The following is a 22,724-nucleotide window of genomic DNA, read 5'->3' as shown; positions in this document are numbered from 1 at the left end:
ATTTAAACTTAGTTTTTTGGGATTGTTTTTTTCTTAATTATATCGGAGGTAGGTTTTCTTTCGTGTAGGTCTGTAGGCACATTATTTCTTTGACAGAAGTAGCCTACTTTTATTTTTAATAGGCCAAACTAGTGGTCACATATAGACCACAGAACTGTACTTGCAATGCATATAGGCTAGGCCTATACCTTGCATGTTAGACCGAACTATTTCATTTTTAGACCAGAGTAGCCTAGAGGGTGTGGCTTGGCTACACACCTTAAAAAATTGAACTCATTGGATAACAGTAACACATTCTTTTATTTATTTTTCTTTCTTTCTTTGTCTCTGGCTTTTTTATATTCATGTTAGCTTTAATGTACAGGTGCGACGGGTCACGAAAGGTTACATGACGTCATTTCCCATAGTTCAATTCTATCAAATATGGCCGATATTCGAGAGAGAATTCTGACAACACCGGTTATTTGATATTGAATTTCAGGTGACTTCGGGACGTTTTGTGGAATTATATATAGATATAGTCGGTCATCTGTGATTAGAGATTGTTTTAAGAAAAAACTCTGGACGTTTCGTGATCATCTAGAATTTTATGAAGAGATATTGCAGGAACAGTATGATGATTTGATTCTTCCTGAGCGTTGTGTGTCTGTAATTTTCCATCTGTTGCCATTGTAAAAATTGGCTTTAACTAACTTTCAAAATGGCTGATATCCCTCCACCATCTGATGCTGAGTGTAATATTAAGGTAGTTTGTCGTGTGAGACCCTTGAACAATTCAGAAGAAAAGGCAGGCAGTAAATTTGTGTTGAAATTCCCAACTGATGACTCCATATCGTGTGGTGTAAGTATTCAGTAAAAATCAATAAAAATGGCTGGCTACAATCAACATCCAGCAATTGATTTTACAAGCTTAGGACACATATGTTGTCATGTTTTTACAGTGTTTTACCAATTTAAATATCTTTGGTGTTCGAAATGGATAGATTTGATAGGACTTCTAGCCAATTGAATTAAAATAAACTACAAAGACTCTGGACCTAGTTGAAATCATTATCATAAAAAATGTAAAATGTTTGAATTAATTGACATTATGAAGTCTATGTCAGACGGTTGATTTATAAGCTTATATAATGATGTGTGTGATTGGCCTTAAGTCTGTTATCAATCAAAATAATACACTTTCCTATCTCTAATCTTAGCTTAACTGCAGTTATTGTCTTTCACATTTAATATTCAAATCTAATCTGATGTCTAATTATTATTTTAATGAATGATGTAGACAATAATTTATAATCTGCCATTCTTTGAGTGGACAGTCAATAAGAGTAAAGACAATTTGTAAACTAATATCATTGTCAATGCAGTGAATTGAAATGTAATAGTTGAATTGATGCCAATAAGACAATATAGGTGAAGGTAAATATTCAGAATTCCAATAAACATATTTATGCAGGTTATCTTTCACACCAGTAACATAGTTGATTGTCTGAATGCATGTAATAGCTTACTTTATTGAGGGCATATTGTATGACACTTAAAGAGATAGACCGGTTTATTTTCAACATGAAGAATTACGCTAATTATGTGTGAAACTATTTCTAAACCCTATATATAGATTTTATAAGTTTACCTGGCCACTGAGGAATCGTTTAAAACATCAAATTTGAAGTTTCCTATTATAATTGGTACGAGGCCGGTGTTTTCTCGTGAATGGTTCATTATCATCTGGGAAAGGAATTAAAGACTACGGACAAAGGTTTTGTTTAAAAACAAATTTTTGATCAGAAATATAAAAATTAACTTTGTTTGTGTACATCTCTGGTTGTTACATGTAAATTATGGATTATTATCATTATAGCTAAATTCACAAAATCACAAAAATAATAAATGAAAATAACGAAGTTGATTGCTACTTTTATTTTCTTCTGCGTCATCCAGTCTGAAATATGTGTAGCTGATCGGTTCAATTGGTTCAATCGAAATTTACTTTGAGTTCTCCTCAGAATCACTGTTTAGAACAGTAAAAATGGAGGCTGCAAGATTTAAAAGAGAAACATGATAGGCTAAAGGCTTACCTGAATTCAACTTGAAATGAATTTTGACCTATATATATTATATAGTGTCTTGATAATTCAGATTGCATGTCCATGTCTATAAGTGAACTTATTAAATTATGCATCTGGATCTTCTGTTTTATTTATTTTTGTTGGATACTGAGGACATTAGTGTATTATGCAATATTTTATTATCATTTTTCAGGGTAAAGTTTTTGTGTTTGATAAAGTTTTGAAACCGAATGTCACGCAGGAACATGTCTATACTGTGGCTGCTAAACCCATTGTTGCTGGTAAGTACAGTTCTAAATTACGGTACAGATTTAAAAAGGTTATGGATTTATAATTTTGAATTCAATCAGTTTAGCTGAACCCATATACGTATTTCCTACTGTGCATGTGTTGTGTTTATTGAGATGACAGTTTGTGCAGAATGCACTACTTAATCAACCTTACAATAAACTGAGGCTCTGTGTCATGCCTGTGGCTGTACAGATTGAAGATTTAGCAACAGTTGTGAAAAGAAAAGGCAAATACAGATGTTCTAGCAAAATTTCCTTCATGTTGTGCACTGTATGAGGTTGTCTTTCTCATTAGCCTGTATGGGATACGACACAGATTCCCATGCAAGGTGGAACAGTGTGCAAGTCATCTACTTAGAACTGCTCAACTTTTTAATAAAAAGTGACTGTTTAAACAAAATTTGAACTAGCCTCAGATTGTTAATTATCAAGCTTTGAGTTGCTTGTGAAAATGAAAGCTAAATAGCTAGGATGCCTATTTTCCTATTTGTATACACTGACATGAAAACACTTTAGAGGGCACAATTCTTGACAGATATTGACGAAACTTAGTGTGAGTGTTTGTTGTCACCTAAGGATGAACCCTAATGAAAATCAGAAAAATCGAAAAAATAATTGGTAAGAGTTGTTGCCCTTTTTCTTGAAAATTTGTTAAATTTGTTTCACATAATCACTCTAGAAGGCACAATTTTTGATGGATTTTAATGAAACTTGGTGTGAGTGTATGTAAATCACTCAAAGATAAACCCTTACGAAAATCATCAAAAAATCGAAAATTAATTAGTATGATTTATTGCCCTTGTTCTTAAAAACAAGTTCTTGACTGACATTGGTAATATTATTCAGTATCGCCTCAAAATGTTCAAAAGAAGTGTATGTCTGAAGGTTAAATATTTAATACTGGTAATTGTTACTGTACTGCTAAATATTTTTATTTAAAATCAAAGCTTCCTGTGGGTGTATATTAACTTGCCTGGCAAGCTATATTTACAGAATACAACATGTAATTACTGCCAGCATGTGTTTAATATTAAATTGTCAAGTTTGAGATCTACATTGTTTGAATTATGATAATGTAGAAAGAAAATTGATCTTTGAAAGAATTCTATCAATATCAGTACTATTAATACACCCAGGCCAGTCATAGTGTAAATAATACCACCATATTGTTATCATCATTTTACTGTTTGAACTCTCCATCAGTATTATACAATTCTTTCACAGCTTGTGAGTTGTTTTATCTTTATAGTCAGTCTTACCTAAAGACAGCTGTATGAATTTTTTTTTTTTTTAAACAATAATTCTTTATTGTGGATTTAGTGGTACAATGTACAAAATAGATATATGCGATACAGAAAAAATCATAATGCTTATTGGAATCTGCCTCACTGAATAAAATACATACTAACACAAATATATTTCATAAGGTACCGGTACATAAGTTAATACATGTAAATCAAAGTCCTTCTTTATTACACTAATGAAATGGAGATTATATGAAATATTTGATTGGAAACACTTCACATTCAAAACCACATGGCATGTATGACCTGAAGCACAAAATAGTCTCAAATACTCACATGTATTGATGAGATGTAATTAGTTTTTAACGCCTAATATTTACTTAAACAATCAATCTTTGATTGTTATTGGATTGATACTGGTGTAAAATAGTCAGAATCATCAAAAATTGTCAAAAGGTACAGTCTGTAGTGCTGGGTAAAAGAATTGAAATATTCATATATCGTCACTAAGAATTTATAATATCAATTATTGAATCTATTAAATATCAGTTACATTTTCTAATATGTTTCCCATAGTTTCTCTTTCAGTATTTATTTATTTATTATTCATTTACCCACATTGAAATATAATAACTGATCAAAGCATTGAATAATTGTATTATTATACTTCTATCATAAAAAAATAGCCCATTGGAATTAAGAATTTGGAAAGTATTTAGAAGATTTCTCAATTAAAATTTCTTGATTATTTATTGATTATTGATCAATAGTATGACGTTGATGATAGATCTCAATTTGGTAATCAATACCCAGCTGTAACAGTGAGTTAACATTATTTCTTCATGTCTGCAGATGTCAAAAATAACAGTTAAAGGCTATTGTTGTAATCTTATCAATTAGATTATTAGATTGACGTTTTCTGGGTCAATAATACCTGCAATATTATTAATATCAACATTTATTCAGGATTCAAAAACCTGTTCTAGACTAGATCAACAAGACTATCAATTCAGATCCTCAGGCATACTTCATCAAAAAATGTAATTTATTTTAATTGATAGGACTTAAGTTATAAATGTGAAGTGTTTTTTTTTTTACTGTTAAGAGTCACTTTATTTTATAATTCAAGAAACAGTACAGTACAGTACTAGTTGATCTAAATGTCCATGATTTATTTTTCTGAAGAATATTAGTTTTTAAAAATCATTTAATTTATTGAAATCAAATATCAGCAAATATTCTGTGTCCATTTTCCCTGTAAACATTGAGCTTGCTCAATACAACTTATAAAACAAATTGAAGGCTTAATATGTGCAGATTGAATAATTTTTGACAGTGACCTATCCTAATTTGTTGCTTTTTACAAATCTTTATGTGGGAGCATAAATATTATTTAGTCAGACATACAAACAGTTGTGACGTAAGTTTAATGAAAATTTGTGACTGATATTTAAACCAAACAACAATTGGTAGACAACAAAAATCACTTTAACCCCAAATATGTTATAGATATTGTCATAGAACACTAAGCTTATAGCTAGTTATTCTTTTTGACTGGTACAATAGTCATAAGAAATTAAATTGAGACATTCCTAACACCTATGTTATCAAATAGGTCTATAAGTATATAAGTTAGTAGGGTTACTATTGTTATTGCCAACAATATTATGAACAAGCCTAAAAAGTTAAACATATGAAAACCTTCATGGTGGCTCAGGCAATAGAAATTTTATGCTGTTTATATTGTTATGATCTAGTTGTTAAAATATAAGTTTCATCAAATTTGTACTTGTCAGAACAATATCAACAATTTTTTAAATTCATTAGTTAATAAGATACAGTGTTCTAGATACTCTCAATCATGCTAAGAAAAATAATGTTTAAAAACAGTCAATATGTTATGATAGATATATTAGAAAACTATTTTTAATTCTCAAAATGACAGTCAATGATATTGGTATGGACAGTGAATGACCTGTACAAAAGCCTGGCCACTAATATCTAGTTAGTTGGATTTAGACATTAAAAATAATGTCAAAGATGTACCCACAGTATTTGTAGTCTAAGGCTCCATGATTAAGTGATGCATAGATATATTCTTATATAGTTTGGTATTCTATTACATTATGCAATATAGATAAAATAGAAATACCACACCCTGGTCATTAGGTGTGAGTTATAGTATCATGGCACATCACCTAGCTAGATGACATCTAAACACAACAGACGGAGTCTCAAAGAGCTAAAAAAAAAAAAGTATAAGCTTAAGCAATCAGTGGTAGAGAAACTGGGTGTGTCACTTCAACTGCTCAAGGCTGACCAATAGACAAATAAACAATGTTTTTAAATGTCTGATTCAATTGGATTCTTTTCTTATGACTTGCTGATATAGAAATGCCATTTCCTTCACAATGATAGAATTGTGCAAAACACTTTTGGGAATAATTGATGATATTTTATTTGTAAACTTGTAAACAAATGTCCATGATAAGTTTCTGTGGTCTAGGTTGTCACCTTGACATGGTTTTTTGAAGATCTGTTAGCACCAATGAATTGTACTATGCTCTATCACAGTTCTAAAGCTTATAATTTATAGTCATTTATATGGTCAACATGACAAAATAACTGAAACTGAACAGTAGTTAGTACAGTACCAATTTATTATTGTACCAGACTTCAACAATAAGAATTGTCAGGAACTCTATGGTTACAGATCAATATCATATAACAATAGACTAGCTCCTACCACACTTCTATATTTAGTTGTATTATGTCATCTACTATACTGGGATGATTACAAATTTATGAAGTCTTTATAATCATTGCTGTTCACGAAATATACTTATACTTAAAAATATCATTATAATTATCTTTCTTGTCGCATTCCAAGCCGATTTCCCAAATAATCTCATGGTCTATATCAACTGGAAGGTATATCGCTAACAAAAATCGCAATATCCCAGTGCAAGAGATCTTGACTAATATCCGTAAGATCTGGCTGGTATTTTATATCTAAGTTGAATGTATGTAACAAAATTTGATTGCTACTGTAGTCTCTCAAAACATAAATTATTATGTTATTATAGCATACTGGGTCAGAAATTGAGTATAAAGTGGCAAACAAATCTTCAATATTCATGCAACACTTATGCATTTGCATCTTAAATTTTCAAGCCAGTATTGATATGAAATAATAAGCTGAATTCTACAGAAACATGTTAATATGGAAACTAAAAAGAATTTTTCTTCTATTGCAGATGTCCTCAGTGGTTATAATGGAACTATTTTTGCTTATGGTCAGACATCCAGTGGTAAAACCCACACCATGGAGGTATGTTACCAACTTTCTTATAAATCAGTGGTTCATGTGTGAACAGTAGAACAATATTTTGATCTTATTTCAAAGATATTCAGTGTAAATGAACAACAAGCCAAAATAAAGACTATTTATTGTGTATTAGGGTGTATTGGGTGATGAATATCTATCTAGTATTATACTGAGAGTTGTTAATGATATTTTTAATTATTATGTTGTGATATTTTAGGGTGTATTGGGTGATGAATATCTGTCTAATATTATTCTGAGAGTTGTTAATGATATTTTTAATTATTATGTTGTGATATTTTAGGGTGTATTGGGTGATGAATATCTATCTAGTATTATACTGAGAGTTGTTAATGATATTTTTAATTATTATGTTGTGATATTTTAGGGTGTATTGGGTGATGAATATTTGTCTAATATTATTCTGAGAGTTGTTAATGATATTTTTAATTATTATGTTGTGATATTTTAGGGTGTATTGGGTGATGAATATCTATCTAGTATTATACTGAGAGTTGTTAATGATATTTTTAATTATTATGTTGTGATATTTTATTTAGGGTGTATTGGGTGATGAATATCTGTCTAATATTATTCTGAGAGTTGTTAATGATATTTTTAATTATTATGTTGTGATATTTTAGGGTGTATTGGGTGATGAATATCTATCTAGTATTATACTGAGAGTTGTTAATGATATTTTTAATTATTATGTTGTGATATTTTAGGGTGTATTGGGTGATGAATATCTATCTAGTATTATACTGAGAGTTGTTAATGATATTTTTAATTATTATGTTGTGATATTTTAGGGTGTATTGGGTGATGAATATCTGTCTAATATTATTCTGAGAGTTGTTAATGATATTTTTAATTATTATGTTGTGATATTTTAGGGTGTATTGGGTGATGAATATCTATCTGGTATTATACCGAGAATTGTTAATGATATTTTTAATTATATTTATGGTATGGATGAAAACTTGGAATTCCACATCAAGGTTTGTTATTACGAATTGATAACCCATGTGATACATCTTGTCATTAGGACATGAAATATTCCCTGTTGATTTGATAAAAGAACCTTTTCGATAATTGCTGAAAGTATCAAATAAATCTCTCTTAATGTAATGCGTAATTTATAGCTGTAATATTTAATTTGTGTTTTTACAGGTTTCCTACTTTGAAATCTATATGGATAAAATTAGAGATCTTCTAGACAGTAAGTGATGATTTTGTATTTGCATGTTGTAATTAATGGTGCTAGAAACACGTCTTGGAAATGGTTCAATGGATTAAGAAATACTTATCACATTTTTGTCAAAATAATACCATGTAGTAAATAAATTTTCAAACTTCTCTTTTTTTTTCAGTTACCAAAACCAATTTAGCAGTACATGAAGATAAAAACAGAGTTCCTTATGTCAAGGTAAGAATTGTTATGACTGAAGAATTACAAAATTTTTTGTTATACCATTTTTGAAATAATTTCAGAATTTTCATAACCATAATGTTTGAAGATTTATTGACTGTAAGTAGTGTATTGAATACAATATACCATATCTTAATCATCCACCTGCACCTTATTAGAGAAACAGGAATATACAACTGTTAGTTTATATTTTAGGGGTGTACTGAAAGATTTGTATCAAGTCCTGAAGAAGTCATGGAAACAATTGATGATGGTAAAGCTAACAGACATGTAGCTGTTACAAGTAAGTAATATGTACTGTAGATCCAACTTGTCATAGGTTTGATCTTTTGACAGGGATGCAGAAATGTCTGATACAGTGTCATCATATGTTCTAGAGCAGCGTGCACAGTAATTATCAAGATCAAGATCAAATTCTTTTTGGACTTAGACTAAAGCTAAGACTTTGATAGGTTGAAAATGGAGCTGTGAAAGTCACACAGTACATCTGTATAATAATAATTGTAATTGTAGACATGAATGAACATAGTTCTAGAAGTCACAGTGTATTTTTGATTCATGTGAAACAAGAGAATGTAGAAACAGAGAAGAAACTACATGGTAAATTATATCTAGTCGATTTAGCAGGCAGTGAGAAGGTAAGATTCTTTTTGTCATAATTTTTTACAAATTATCTGTTTTGGCTAAATAATATAGTGGATATTCAGTGTGCATAGACATTTTATCTAGGCTGTGGTATTAGTCAATTCTTTTTCATTTCCATCTATTGTGAGATTGTGTATAGTCTGAAACACAGTAGTGTAGTAATTGGAATTAACTATCTTTCCAATGTAGGATTTGAGGTGAATATTCAAAGTAAGCTACACTAATTTGGCAGAATGGTTATTTATCCGGGATTCATTTTAATAATTGATATTTTAGGTCAGTAAAACAGGAGCTGAAGGAGCTGTCTTAGACGAAGCTAAAAATATCAACAGATCTTTGTCAGCTTTAGGAAATGTTATTTCAGCTTTAGCTGATGGAAATGTAAGTATTTTGTTTAGATAAATTTTACGTTATAAATTTACAATCACTAAAGAAGCTTTATAGCTTAATGTAATAATATATCTTATAATATTGATCATAAGAAAATATTGTTTTTATTTTGTAGAAATCTCATGTACCATATCGAGACAGTAAATTAACTCGTATTTTACAAGAGAGTTTAGGTGGTAATGCTCGAACTACAATGATTATCTGTTGTTCACCAGCATCTTACAATGAATCAGAAACTAAGTCGACTCTTCTCTTTGGTCAAAGGTTTGTGATTTTTATTATTACTTAGCAATGTATAATGTAGGATCTCCCGTCAAAGTGTCATCTTGAATTTCTGAAGTGGGCTCATCATTTTTTAAACTTTTGTTTGTTTCCAAATTAACATATACCCACTACAGAATAAGCAAAAAAGGACATATTTCAGGATCTAAATAATCTTTCAGAGCTATTGTTTTACTTTTTTAAACTTGCAGAGCTGAGACTGATCTTACAGATCTAATTAGTAAGTAAAAAGTTCTAATCTTTCATCAGAGCTAATAAGTAATGAGTATATTTGAATCTTTCAGAGCTAAGACTATTAAGAATGTTGTCAGTGTTAATGAAGAATTAACAGCTGATGAATGGAAGAAGAAATATGAACGTGAAAAAGAAAGGAATGCTAAATTAAGAGCTATCATATTAAAATTACAAGAAGAATTGGCTCAATGGAGAAGTGGTAAGTTAAAATTTTGGAAGGAATTGAATCGATCATCATGAATAGTTTGCCAAATAAGTGTTCATTTGTTCTTGCATTCATTAATTCATTCTGTCTATTCTGGTATAAGATGTTTTGATTTGTGGGCTGATACCATTTACATATCATACCTGGGATTTGACATATTGTCTAATTACATTGATGCTTTGCCATCTTCACCAGGTGTAACTGTTTCTCCCGATGATCAGATAGATGTTAAAACAGCTTCAACTGTAGAGTTAGATACACCTAGTAATAGTGCTCCTCCCAGTCTTCAAGCTAGTCTTATAGCTACCAACCTGACTGATGATGAACGAAAACAGCTTGAAGAGGAAAAGATAAAACTTTACCAACAGTTGGATGACAAGGTTTGTACTTTCAACATGTATTGTCTTTGATATGTAATTGAATGAGTTAATCATTTCTGTAGTTGACTTTGGTTATTCACTAATTATTCTGCACAGTAATAAGGCTTTGTATGTTTTTAAAATTGTTCATACCTTCTTTATAACTTAGAATTTAATGAAGTTATTCCGAGCCCTGTATTCTCGAAATGATCTTAGGGCTAGGATGTCCTAAGGTCTTAACTTTTTCGCTGAGATCTATTCAAGAGTAGGTGGCCTAGTTTTTAATCCCCCCTCCCCTAACTGAATCTGTATGTCAACTGTCAACCTTCACTATAGGATGAAGAAATTAACAACCAAGCTCAACTAATTGAGAAGCTAAAAGAACAAATGTTAGAACAAGAAGAATTGATCAGTCAGTCCAGAAAGGATTATGAAGGAGTGACACAGGAGATGTCTCGAATCCAAGCTGATAATGAGTCTGCTAAAGATGAGGTCAAGGAGGTACTTCAAGCTCTGGAGGAACTGGCTATGAATTATGATCAGAAATCTACTGAAGTGGAAAATAAGAATAGAGATATTGAACAGTTGACTGAAGAACTCTCAACTAAACTTGTAAGTTCTTACATGAAATTCTTTATTTTGTTCTTTTAAGTTGAAACTAAGATGAAAATTGTCTAATTTGTTGGTGGTCAAATGTGAACCATGATGTTGAATTGTTGGGATTCTTGATTGTTAATCAGCTTTTACGTGTATGAACATATCTGGTCTACCTTTTAATGTAAATTAAATTGTATTGCGAGTTTCATATGAGTGCTAGATCAGATATTTTTTCACTGAATAATGCTGACACATGTTGTGCTTATGTAATTGTTATTGCAGACCACATTAAATTCTGTGCAATCTGAATTTGAAACATTACGTGATTCATCATTACACCAGAAGAAACGTAGCAGTGATATGATGTTAAGTTTACTCAAAGATCTGTCAGAGATTGGTACCATAATTGGTGGCAGTGCTGCTGAATCTAAGGTGTGTGGTGTTTCTTTATTAACTTTATCTGATATAGATTTAAACAAAGCACTGTATGTTTCAGAATAATCATACACATTAACACTCTGACATTCATATTCTTCACCAATTTTGATGATTCTTTCCTGGAAACAAATATTATGTCTCCATGCTCTAGAGAGTATCTTGTAAAATGATATTCTTGTGATGTATTTATGTATTCATATATTTAGGAGACCAGGAAATTGAAAACTTTGTGACAGTGCCTTGAGAATAATAGCGTTGTACAATTGGAGCCCATACAAGATTTAATTTGTTATATTTCAGTTGAATATATCATCCAGTGAGAAGATAGAAGAGGAATTCACTGTGGCTAGATTATATATCAGCAAGATGAAATCTGAGGTCAAGTCTCTAGCTAGTCGATGTCAGGAATTGGAAAATTCTCAGTCTGAGTGCAATAAAAAATTCGAAGATACAAAGAATGAATTGTCTGATTGTAAATTGAAGTTAGTTCAAGTAAGTATTTTGGGGTTTGGGATATTTTCCACTAATGTTGAATTAATATATTTCAAACTGTGAACTGGCATACAATGTCACTTTGATAGATAATTTTAAATAGAAAATATATGGATATAGTGAACAATGGACTGTTTAATAAAAGGTGTAGGCCATTTATTTTACCTTCACCTTCGAAAATGATTACTTATAGCATGAAGCTAAGATAACAACATTAAATGATACCATCAAAGATATTGAAGGTAAAAAGAGACAATTAGAAGAAAATGTAGATTCTCTTAATGAAGAAATTGCTAAATTAAGGGCCCAAGGTAAGATTATTTCTATTCAAATGAAACTGGTATAGGTTATTGGGATGATCTTCATATTTTTTTCACATTGACTCTTCAATTTGGAGATAAAATGGCATTGTTAATGTCATGGTGACATGAGTTGACAGTAAAAAAAAACAACACACCATCATATTGTAAAAAAATTCTCTGACTATAAGATATAAGAACAATGTTGTGGTTTGTGTTAAGAAATGTGAAAGTTTATTGATGTAATGTGTACAAATTTGTATAAGTATGATATTTCTGTGACTAAATTTTGAATTCATGAAAAATTCCTTTTTATAGAACAAATGCACGCTACTGCTGTTTCCAAACAAGCTGAAGCATCCAGCAAACTACGATCAGAAACAGAACTGAAAGAGGCTTTGGAGTCCCAGATGGAAATGCATCGTGAGAATCACCAAAAACAACTATCAGCTCTTCGTGAAGAAATATCAGAAAAACAGAGCATCATTGATACACTTAAAGAGTAAGTAAAAGTTGTTCTAGATAACAGAGGTTTACATCGTAAAGTTTTTTTCGAAATGTTTGATATTGATCAGGTAAAATGGTTTAGAGAAAGAGAGTATACATCAATATTATTTCCCAGAGCCATGTTTCTCATGACATTCATTTATGAATATGGATGTCATGCACTGAAAAGACACTTATTTGTAAGTTGGTTGTAATGTAAAACCTTGCAAGATGAATTCTATAGTAATAAATGTATTTATTTTTCAGTACAAACCAGAAACTAACTTTGGCTCTGGAGAAATTACAATCAGATTATGATCAATTGAAACAAGAAGAAGCTGATAAGTCAACTAAACTCTCTGAATTATCTGTACAAATGGACAGACGTGAACAGGCTAAACAAGATCTTAAAGGCTTGGAAGAAACAGTGGTATGTATTCTTAGTGCATCAAGCCAGCCAGTTTAAAGATAAAAATTATATAGATTTATTTTACTTGACTAAGCAACCACCTTCAATATGTGACTACAACAAAGTCCCCCCTTACAAATTTTCATAAATTATAATTAAAGATTGTTTAGCGACCACCTTCAGTACGTGACCAGCAACCATGTATTTACACTCCCATAAAATCAAAACAAGTCAATTAAGCGACCATAACAGTTATCATTATCCCCATTGTATAAACATCACAGGATTTCACATACAGATGAGATTAATAGGGATTATAGTTTACTGTCATTTGGCTTAATTATACCACTCTAACGATATAAAATAGTCATCAAAACAAAATAACTTTGGTTTTTATTCTGACACAGTTCTCTCCTAAGAGACCATCTCCTTTAAGAGACATCTTTGGATTATTCCCTTGAGTGGTCTCTTAATACAATTTCTGCTGTACTTTGAACTGAAAGATTGGAACAAATGTTTCATGATTACATCAATTTTATCAAAACATATTGAAAAACAATAATTTTTAGATATTTCATTTTTTAATAACTTGACTTGAGAGCCAGTCTAAAATGAAAGAAATAGTTTTGATGAAAATATTTTTGTTTTTAGGCTAAGGAACTTCAAACATTACATAACCTGCGTAAAATATTTGTCCAAGATCTTCAAAACAGAGTTAAGAAAGTAAGTATATTTTAAGTACAAGTACTATTACTCAGTTCATGCCATCTTTAATGTGTCCTTAGGACCGTTCTCACTGATTGCCATGTCTGTGTAAATCAGTTTGATATATGTCCTATCTGCACAGATTATGATGCATGTAAGTTCTATATTTTAGACTTTCTGGGTTTTTATAATGAGGACATGAGATACATAAAGAAATGCTGGTAAAGAAACATAAGATGTACAGGTTGTCCCATGATATAATAATAATAATATTTTGTTTATTAGTCAGCTAATAAGAAAGAAGATGAAGAAGAAGAAGATGCTGTTGGAAGTACAGCTCAAAAACAAAAAATATCTTTCCTGGAAAATAACCTGGAACAGTTGACCAAAGTTCACAAACAGGTAGGTCTTTATAGAATTAATACAATATAATAGTTAACATCATATATTATATCAGATCACCATATCTTAGTAATAACAGTTGTCATGAATTGTTGATTTAAAAGCCCCAAGATTGTAATAATAAAGTTCACACACATTTTCAGATCTCTTGAGGGGTCCAAGACGATCTTAATCAAAATGCCTTTTTATTGTCAGTTGGTGCGTGATAATGCTGATTTAAGATGTGAACTTCCTAAATTAGAGAAGAGATTGAGAGCTACCATGGAGAGAGTGAAATCATTAGAAACAGCTTTACGTGAGGCTAAAGAAGGAGCTATGAGAGACAGAAAGAGGTCAGTTGATATTAACAACATAATGGAAGTCAAGCTAGAAACATTGTTTAGTTAGTTAATGTCTTAAAAGTTATTTTTCATATCTTGATATAAAACTGATTTTAAAGTAGTAAAAAAAACTTTGGTTACGCTGTTATTAGATCAAACAGAATTTCAGAATCCTGAAATCCTGTGAAATTAATTAATCTCAATTGTGTGGCTGCATAATTAGATCATGGAACACTTTCATTCATAAAATAGTTAATTTTGAGGTTTAACTGCTAAATCAAGAAACTTGTTACAGACATGAAACATATATATTAAATTTTATTTTTACCAGTTCTCTATTATTATACTATGGAAGGTAATGTTAAATGCTCTGTTCATTGTCAAATATGATGCAAGTTTCTAATGTTACCTTCTTTTACAACAAAATTGTATTTCTAGCTTGACTTCCAACTGCTGGCTGAAATGTAGGGTTTGATTGTCACTGCCTTTTTATTTGCATTAGTTACAAGTTGTTGGTTGTGGTTTTTTTGACCTTTGGTGTCAGATTATTGCATTTAGTTAGAATTTTAGCACCTAAAACATACAGGACATGTCATTGAAATTAAGAGCCAATTTGACCTTAAAGGACAAGAATTTGAAGGTATTATCAAGCCATGTTGTACAATTAATACAGTATGTAAAATGTGTTTTCTAATAAATAAATAAACTATTTGGTGTAATGCTGCTTAATGAGGACATCACTACACCAGTCAAGGCATGAAACAATGATTTTGGTGTTGTTACTATCTTGAATTGGTATGTAGTTGTCTAAACATTTGCGTTACCATTTAATACAGCTAGGCAGTATAAACACCAAAGGCACATTGTTTGTTGAATTACTGAGAAACTAGTCAATTCAATAGTTTGTATGCTGGTAAAACAATTATTGTGATTTCCATATCCCTTTAAGAAGATTTAACAATTGATATGATCAAACATTTCTTTTATCCTTAGTGAAAATAATAATCACAAGGCTAAATACTGGCTTGACAAAACCTCTGGACATGTTTAGTGTAAGCTTGTGTAACTGTAAGCTTATGTCAATATATTTCACCTTGAGCCAATTTATCTCTTTTAATGTGCTTTTCCTTTAATATTTTCCTGTAACATTTTCAAATTAAAGTGTCATCCTTCAATGTGGTTATTAACTGTTAGAATCATCATCAAGTTTTTATTATAAAATAACTGCATGATTTAAGATAATTTTTTTATGAGGTACTTAGAAACTGACATTGAATGACAAAGTTCAAGCTAATTTTTGTGTAATAAGGTTATAGATCCAAAATTAAGACTTGTAAAATAGGTGTAAAGAATACTGAATAAGAGAAATATTGTACTGTCTAAAAAGACCTCTGATTTGATAATGAATCATATAACTTACAAAGACTCCTGACTGATCTTTCTCATTAGAAATACAGACCTACCCTAAACTCCTGACCAAAGTCATACTGAAAGTAACTCACAATGAATCATGACAAAAATCAAGATGACTCCTAATGTGTTCAAATAAAAATGTTGGTTTAGATTGACATGGATTAATTTTTATTTTAATTGGCTTGGAAATTCTCAATCATCTCAAATTCACATTTTGATCCAGATTGACATTAGAAATCTAGAAATTTTGATTCTCTTATTCATGACCTGCTTAGCTGATATCCTAGCATAGATGCATTGTAATCAATCTTTTTACAATACCTAAAGCTAAGTACATTATTTTGAGTTGAAATTCTTCTTATTGATAGTAGTTATAACGTATTACAGGACTAAGTTAGAGAAATAGACAAAAAATGAAACTTCTGCATGGATCTTGTGATGTTAGAAAGCACTAATAATGATGTTGTGACTAATTTATTTTTCAGTGAACAGGATAGGTAATAATACACAGACATAGCTTCTCCTTTTTCTTGTCAGTGTGCTTTAAATATTATAACAATAACAACTACTGTAGTCATTAATAACATTTTACTAGGTTTACAATGACAAATTTTACCATAGAAATTGAAATTTATACAAAGTCTGTACCAGAAACTGATCAAATATCTGATCAACGATCTAGTTGTCTATTTAGATTATATATCCGCTACTTCAGCTATCACGGAAACAAGAATTAAAAGCTTAATTTGTCATTGTTCTGGAGAAATTTGATATTTTGAATTGATTCATTCCAAAGTACAATTAGGCTTTCTAGTTTACTAACATTTAGGAACAAATATTTTGATTTGGTCTTAAGCAATGTAGAAAGTTATAAATTCCTTTTAAGGTCAATGAATCAAGAAAATTCCTTAACATGCAAGTTCTTTCTTGGATATGACTGTGTGAGGTTCCTTTGTTAGATGGAATTTGGAATTTCTTTTTAGGGATGAGGAGGGTCTCTGTTTATCTGAGGGAAGGAATTTTTCTGACATGTATAATGGTTATTAACTAACATTTAGTGGCTTGTAGTTTGGTTTTGGTTTTATTTAACATCAAAAAAGCTTTTTTATTCTTTTAGTTTTATTAAAACTGCACAGTTTTATGTGTGGCTGGCAATCCATCAAAGCAATGTATGCATGATAAATGTGTTTGTCCAAAATGAATTAAGACTATAATGCGTTGACATGTCTATTGTCAAGTTTGTATCATTAATATCTGTACATTTTTTCAATTTTTTGGGGTGTGCATAGTTTATCTTTACCCAGGGCCAAGACTGAAGATGCCCGATTTGATTAGTTGAACACTTAAAATATTAATCTGTAATAACAATTTTTCTGATATTTTAAGATAATAGTCATGTATTCAAGTTCTAAACAATACCATAATTTGAAGCAAAGATAGATGTTGACAAAGCAAAGATATCTGTTGATAAAGCAGAGATAACTGTTGACAAAGCAGAGATAACTGTTGACAAAGCAGAGATAACTGTTGACAAAGAAGAGATATCTGTTGACTGTTTTGTTTTTATACCTGTTACACTAACATGATTTATCATCTGATTTCAAATAAAAAGGGAGTTTTTCCATGAAGAATTATTTTGTTCATTACTAAATGTGTAAAAATTTTATATATATAAATATTTGGTCAACAAGTGCAGCAATGCTTATAATTCTTTAGAAATTTGGTTTACAATGTCTGTTATTTCTCCCAGTGACAAAATGTCAGGACAATTTTTTTATAAGTTTGTATCATGTCATTTCAGGTATCAGATGGAAGTAGACAGAATTAAGGAGGCAGTAAGACAGAGAAATTTAGCCAGAAGAGGCCATGCTGCCCAAATAGGTAAGAATGATAATTGATTAGTTTGTTATTCACTAGTAAGGTTTTAAACTATTAAGATCTATTTGATGTAGTAATTTGTTTGTAATTTCCAGACATTTGAGCTTCTTACACATATTTGTTTATAAATTATTACCAGTACATCTTTTCATATTTAAGTTTATAACTTCAATTCTATAGAATAGATATGTCATTATTTGTTAATGACTTCTGGCCTTTTTTATTTCAGCAAAACCAATCCGACCTGGTCAACATCCTAGTAATTCCCCAGCACAAAGTACTGGTATCCGTGGTGGTGGAGGCTCCCAGAATGGCCCTAATCCTATTAAAATAGAAGGAAAAGCATAAAGGTAATGCACTGTGATATTTTGTGTTATATTAGGTACCTAATGTTCTACCAATACCAGATTAGACAATGCTCATTTTCCGTCTATACAACCTCCTGCTTTTCATACGTATTTTTATCCCTAAGGGCAGCTTCTTGAAATTAAGATTTTAAGAATTATCGTAACCTAATTAAGTGATCAGTTAGTTTACTGAAAGCGATTTAAGCAAACTTTTAGAGAAACTCTTTATATATTTGCATTTCAAAGTATTTGGAGACGCAATGGCTTAATGTATTGGATGCTAATTGATTAACTTGAAGGTCCAGGGTTTAATTTTAACCTAGGATAGCTATACCTTCACATTCTTCAAACCAGTTTTCCCTGTCAACAATGCAGGTCTGAGGGACTGACATGAAAAAAGTGTCTTTTCATTCTCAGGGTGCATGTGCTATAGGCTCTGCATGTTATAGATTCAGGCTAATGCTGCCTTCTTGGCAAAGTTTCCCTCCCTCTCATTAACCCAATCATTTCATTTCATAATTTGTTTCATTACAGCCAAGAATTCATAAGGACCAAGTATTCAGCTGTATATATATAAAGCTTGGTGAACGTCGTAGCTATTAAATTATGGATTGTTTTTTTTTTCTGGATATCATAGCATTCCGCAGCCAACTGTGTCATATTGCTATTTATTTGTATTATACTATAGGCTGCGTGTTGTGAAAAACAATTTCAATTATTGCAATACGACTAGACTATGTACTGTGGCTAGCAACATTATATTGTAGATGTATGGCTTTATTTTGAAATTTTCATCTGAGGCCTGGAGATGTGGGAAAATTTTTGTGAGGTCAAGTATTGGTGAGAGGTATATTATCTATAGTGAGAGAAGTTACTTGTATTAGAGAAAATACAACAAAAATATGTGCTTTCAGTGTAGTTATAGAAATCTTTATAGCTTCATTAGGTGTTGGAAAAATAACTTATAATTGCCTTGGTTAGATTTTAGAATGTACCGTAAGCTTTTCTCAAAGTGTTAAACAATACCATCATATGGGCTTTTTGTATTAAAAAAAAATGAAGAAGTCACTTTCATTAGCTGGTTAATTTGTGCTGGTACAACAGTTGGGCACACACTTCAATTAATCTTAATTATGAGCAAATCATGACATTACAAACAATCAGTTGTAAATATTCTAACGTATTAATGGCCCAAATCAATAGAGTGTTTTGAAATTCTAAAAGCTGAGTTAGATGGAAAAGATTTTTAAATCTTTACTTTTGACAGAATAGTGGTTAATGGAAAAACACCCTTCAGATTTCTTTAAGGTAATAATGATGGAGTTATTTTTCGGTTTGAGTTCTATTTAAAATGGAAAGAAATCTATTCAAGGGTACAAGCTTTAGTGTAGCCTTTGGAATTTCCAAAATACTCAAAATTGGTATTAAAGCACTAATATGTTAAATATCCAAAAAAATGCTGAAACTGTTTTTGCTAAACGAAAAATTTATATCTGATTCAAAGTATATAACACAAAGCCATCAGCAAAACCTAAACATTAACTTAAAGGAACATTGACTTAAGTGTTTCAGTTGTATATTTTATCCAATAGAGATAATATAATATATTGAGATTTAGGATGAAGATTGTCTCATATTAAATTGCATTGTAATTATCTATCATGTACCTCTAGCTTTAGTTTACACTTTTGGCTTATATTTATATTGTATTTCATACAAATGAAAACTTTATGAGACACTTAAATGTAACCAAACACATGATTTTGTAAATTTATTATAATATACCCATCTTTTAGCACTTATTATTATCTATGAAAGGCTTAAATTTTGCGATTTTGAGATTTAAAGTCATATATTCTCGCAGTCCATGTATTCTTAAAACTTTGATGTCCAATGTAATGCATTTATAACTTATTCAATGTATTTATTGGAAACATTTATATATATATTATCTATTCCACTAGTGTGTATTTGTAAAGTTGGGTGTTGGCTTTTTAAGCTTTCAGTTAATATCATAGTGCACTTACATGGTTGTCTTGTAGATCTTCATAATGCTATGTTCATGTTCACACAGTGTATTGTATGGTTCTGAAAGATCTTGAAACAAAAATCTTTCTTGAAATGAAAACACTTTCATTTAAAAATGGAATGTTCCATTTTATTGCATTTCCTGACATATTGTGTATAATAAATGTAAAACATTCATTTAGTCATAGTTGTTTTTATTTGTAGAAATTTATTTATTAGTCCATTAATTTTGATCCCTCTTTAGTTCATCCAGAGTTACTTCCCTTTACCCATTTAGTAAAAGGGAACTAACTCTTAATGATCCTGATATTTTTCCATGATCTGTAAAACATTTAGCTAACTGTTCATTTATGTGTCAATGCCCTGTTACATTATGTTATTTGTGGTAATTTTAAGCTCGGAAATCAATTTAGTTTTGCTCTAGTATGCACATGGTTATAATTTGAAAATTGGTAAATGGGGAAATCTGTGGTACACCATTGGTATAAAATTACAATCATTAAAACTAGTGGTTGTTCATTGATAACCAAACAACTAAACAAACAACAATTGATGTAATTATGTCTTGATAAGGGTAGACAGATGGACATATGTAAAATATCCTCCTGGGCCTATATCTGTTTTAACTTTGTATGCTGACCAATATTAGCAATATTTATACGTAAATATAAGAACAATTTGTATTTGCACCTCAGATCAGTTGTTTCTGATATAAATATTAATTGATATGACATATAACCTGCTCTGTATGTTTTATGGCAGAAATATTTTTTTGTAATGAAATATGTTATGGCCTTTGTTCTCAACCTTTGGTAGGAGTACCCCATATCAGCTAATTACACATGGTTACCTAGGAAGCCTCTTCGAAATTTGTTAACTAAAGTGGTATTAACAGTTGATGTTGACATCTGTGTGGACTGTGAAAATTAATTTTGTATTGATTTGAGTGAGAGCGGCAACACTGGGATCTGAAAGTTCTAGAAGGACACAAAGAGTTCAGAAGGTTGGGAACCATAGTGTTATAATGATATTTAGTCTTTCACAATAACCTGCCCATTAATTGTATTATACTGTATATGTTAGCTTTTTTTCCTCCCCTTAGATTTCTACACTCCATCCTTTTGTTTATAATCTATTCAATTCTTGATGTAGCATGATTTTCTGTAGATGAAAGAATCCTTATAATGACACCAATTCTAAATTGTTTAGTCCAGAAAAAATAGCTTCATGAAAGGTTATTTTTATTGTTGGCATTTGTAATTTAAGCAATATCAACTTTTCCAACTCTGTTAGAGTGGGATTTTGATATGAAATGATTTTGGTAGACAGTGACTGTTGGCAGAGTTTTACTCTGGAAACAACTAAAGAAACTTTATATGTGTATTCTTCTATTCATATAAATAATTGCACCAAACTATCTACAGAAAAGAATTTATCTTGTATTATTTATTTGTTATGGTTGTTGGAAATTTTGGAGGTAGATCATAGAAAATTTCTTTCTCAGGCAATTTTTTGTGAGTATTTTTGCTTTTCCCTGTGTAAATTGTAATATACATTAGTGCTTAAAATGCAGTAAATATATTGAATTCATGATAGCTTTTCCTTCCTGTTGAATATTTATCATTTGAACATTTAAAACATTGACTGTCCATTCAGAAATAATTTGTAAGAATTTAAACTCATTGGCCTTATTGTAAATTTATGAATCTGAGTCCCAAATATGTACAACTCAGTTCACCAGCTACTTGTGAAGTTCAGGCTAAACGGTAATTGTTCACTAAAATTTGCTGCTGCCTGCTGATCTCATCAAATATAATATGGTTATCCAGCTTTATGTGGATCTGTTCAGATCAATTACTATTTGAGATCAGATCAGCTGCAAATGTAATTGGAATCTGACTTCACCTCAGTAAATAAGGATAATAAATAATGGTATCAAGCATTTGTATGTCCACATTTCCTTCAACTCTTGGGGTCGTATGCAGCGCTCTTACCTTGACTAAAGTTGAACTTTCCGAAGTTAGCATTAAGGCTTTCATTTTCTACATTTGATAGTCAAATTTAAGCACGACTTTTGTAAAGATCGACCGGTGCATACCTAAAGTTCGACTAAAGTCTAAAGAGCATATGGCTCTTAATCTATTTGTTGCTTCTCAGATCAGCTATTTATATTAACTTGAAAGGCTATCATTTTAGATTTTGAATTAGATTAAGCTATGTGCTGATATCACCAGCAGGAAGATCAATGAGTGCATTTGCAAATATGGGCAAAACTGAAAGCATATTTCAGAACGTCAATTCCATTCAGATTCATTTACTGTGCTTTTGCTTGAAAAAGTTAATTGTAATGTTAGCTTTTTTAGTATGAGATGAAATCTGTATAAGATACGTTGAAAATGTAATGCTTTATTCTGCACATTAAAATGATAATAAATAGC

The 22,724-nt window shown here is 30.6% G+C and overlaps 2 protein-coding genes across 2 annotated transcripts; both read left to right on the top strand.

Moving 5' to 3' along the window:
• Window positions 1-700: 700 nt before the first annotated feature.
• Window positions 701-9,016, top strand: LOTGIDRAFT_143679 (hypothetical protein; the record flags this gene model as incomplete). The annotated part of the gene is made up of 8 exons (XM_009054342.1): window positions 701-841; window positions 2,260-2,347; window positions 6,858-6,931; window positions 7,822-7,926; window positions 8,099-8,147; window positions 8,299-8,354; window positions 8,553-8,640; window positions 8,871-9,016. The coding sequence occupies 8 exons, from the start codon at window positions 701-703 to the stop codon at window positions 9,014-9,016; spliced, it is 747 nt and encodes a 248-aa protein (XP_009052590.1).
• Window positions 9,017-9,278: 262 nt separating this feature from the next.
• On the top strand, window positions 9,279-18,259 carry LOTGIDRAFT_143701 (hypothetical protein; the record flags this gene model as incomplete). The annotated part of the gene is made up of 15 exons (XM_009054341.1): window positions 9,279-9,383; window positions 9,508-9,656; window positions 9,959-10,107; window positions 10,309-10,493; window positions 10,809-11,084; window positions 11,352-11,510; window positions 11,829-11,999; window positions 12,193-12,310; window positions 12,617-12,800; window positions 13,052-13,214; window positions 13,845-13,916; window positions 14,196-14,300; window positions 14,496-14,632; window positions 17,835-17,914; window positions 18,141-18,259. Coding segments are annotated over 15 exons (2,172 nt in total), but the record flags the coding sequence as incomplete, so codon positions are not given.
• Between the last annotated feature and the right edge of the window lie 4,465 nt (window positions 18,260-22,724).

The sequence above is a fragment of the Lottia gigantea genome (genome assembly GCF_000327385.1).
Source record: "Lottia gigantea unplaced genomic scaffold LOTGIsca_213, whole genome shotgun sequence".
Taxonomy (NCBI): Eukaryota; Metazoa; Mollusca; class Gastropoda; family Lottiidae; genus Lottia; species Lottia gigantea.
Note: the sequence above shows the minus strand (reverse complement) of the source record. Positions and strands in the feature narration are given on the sequence as shown.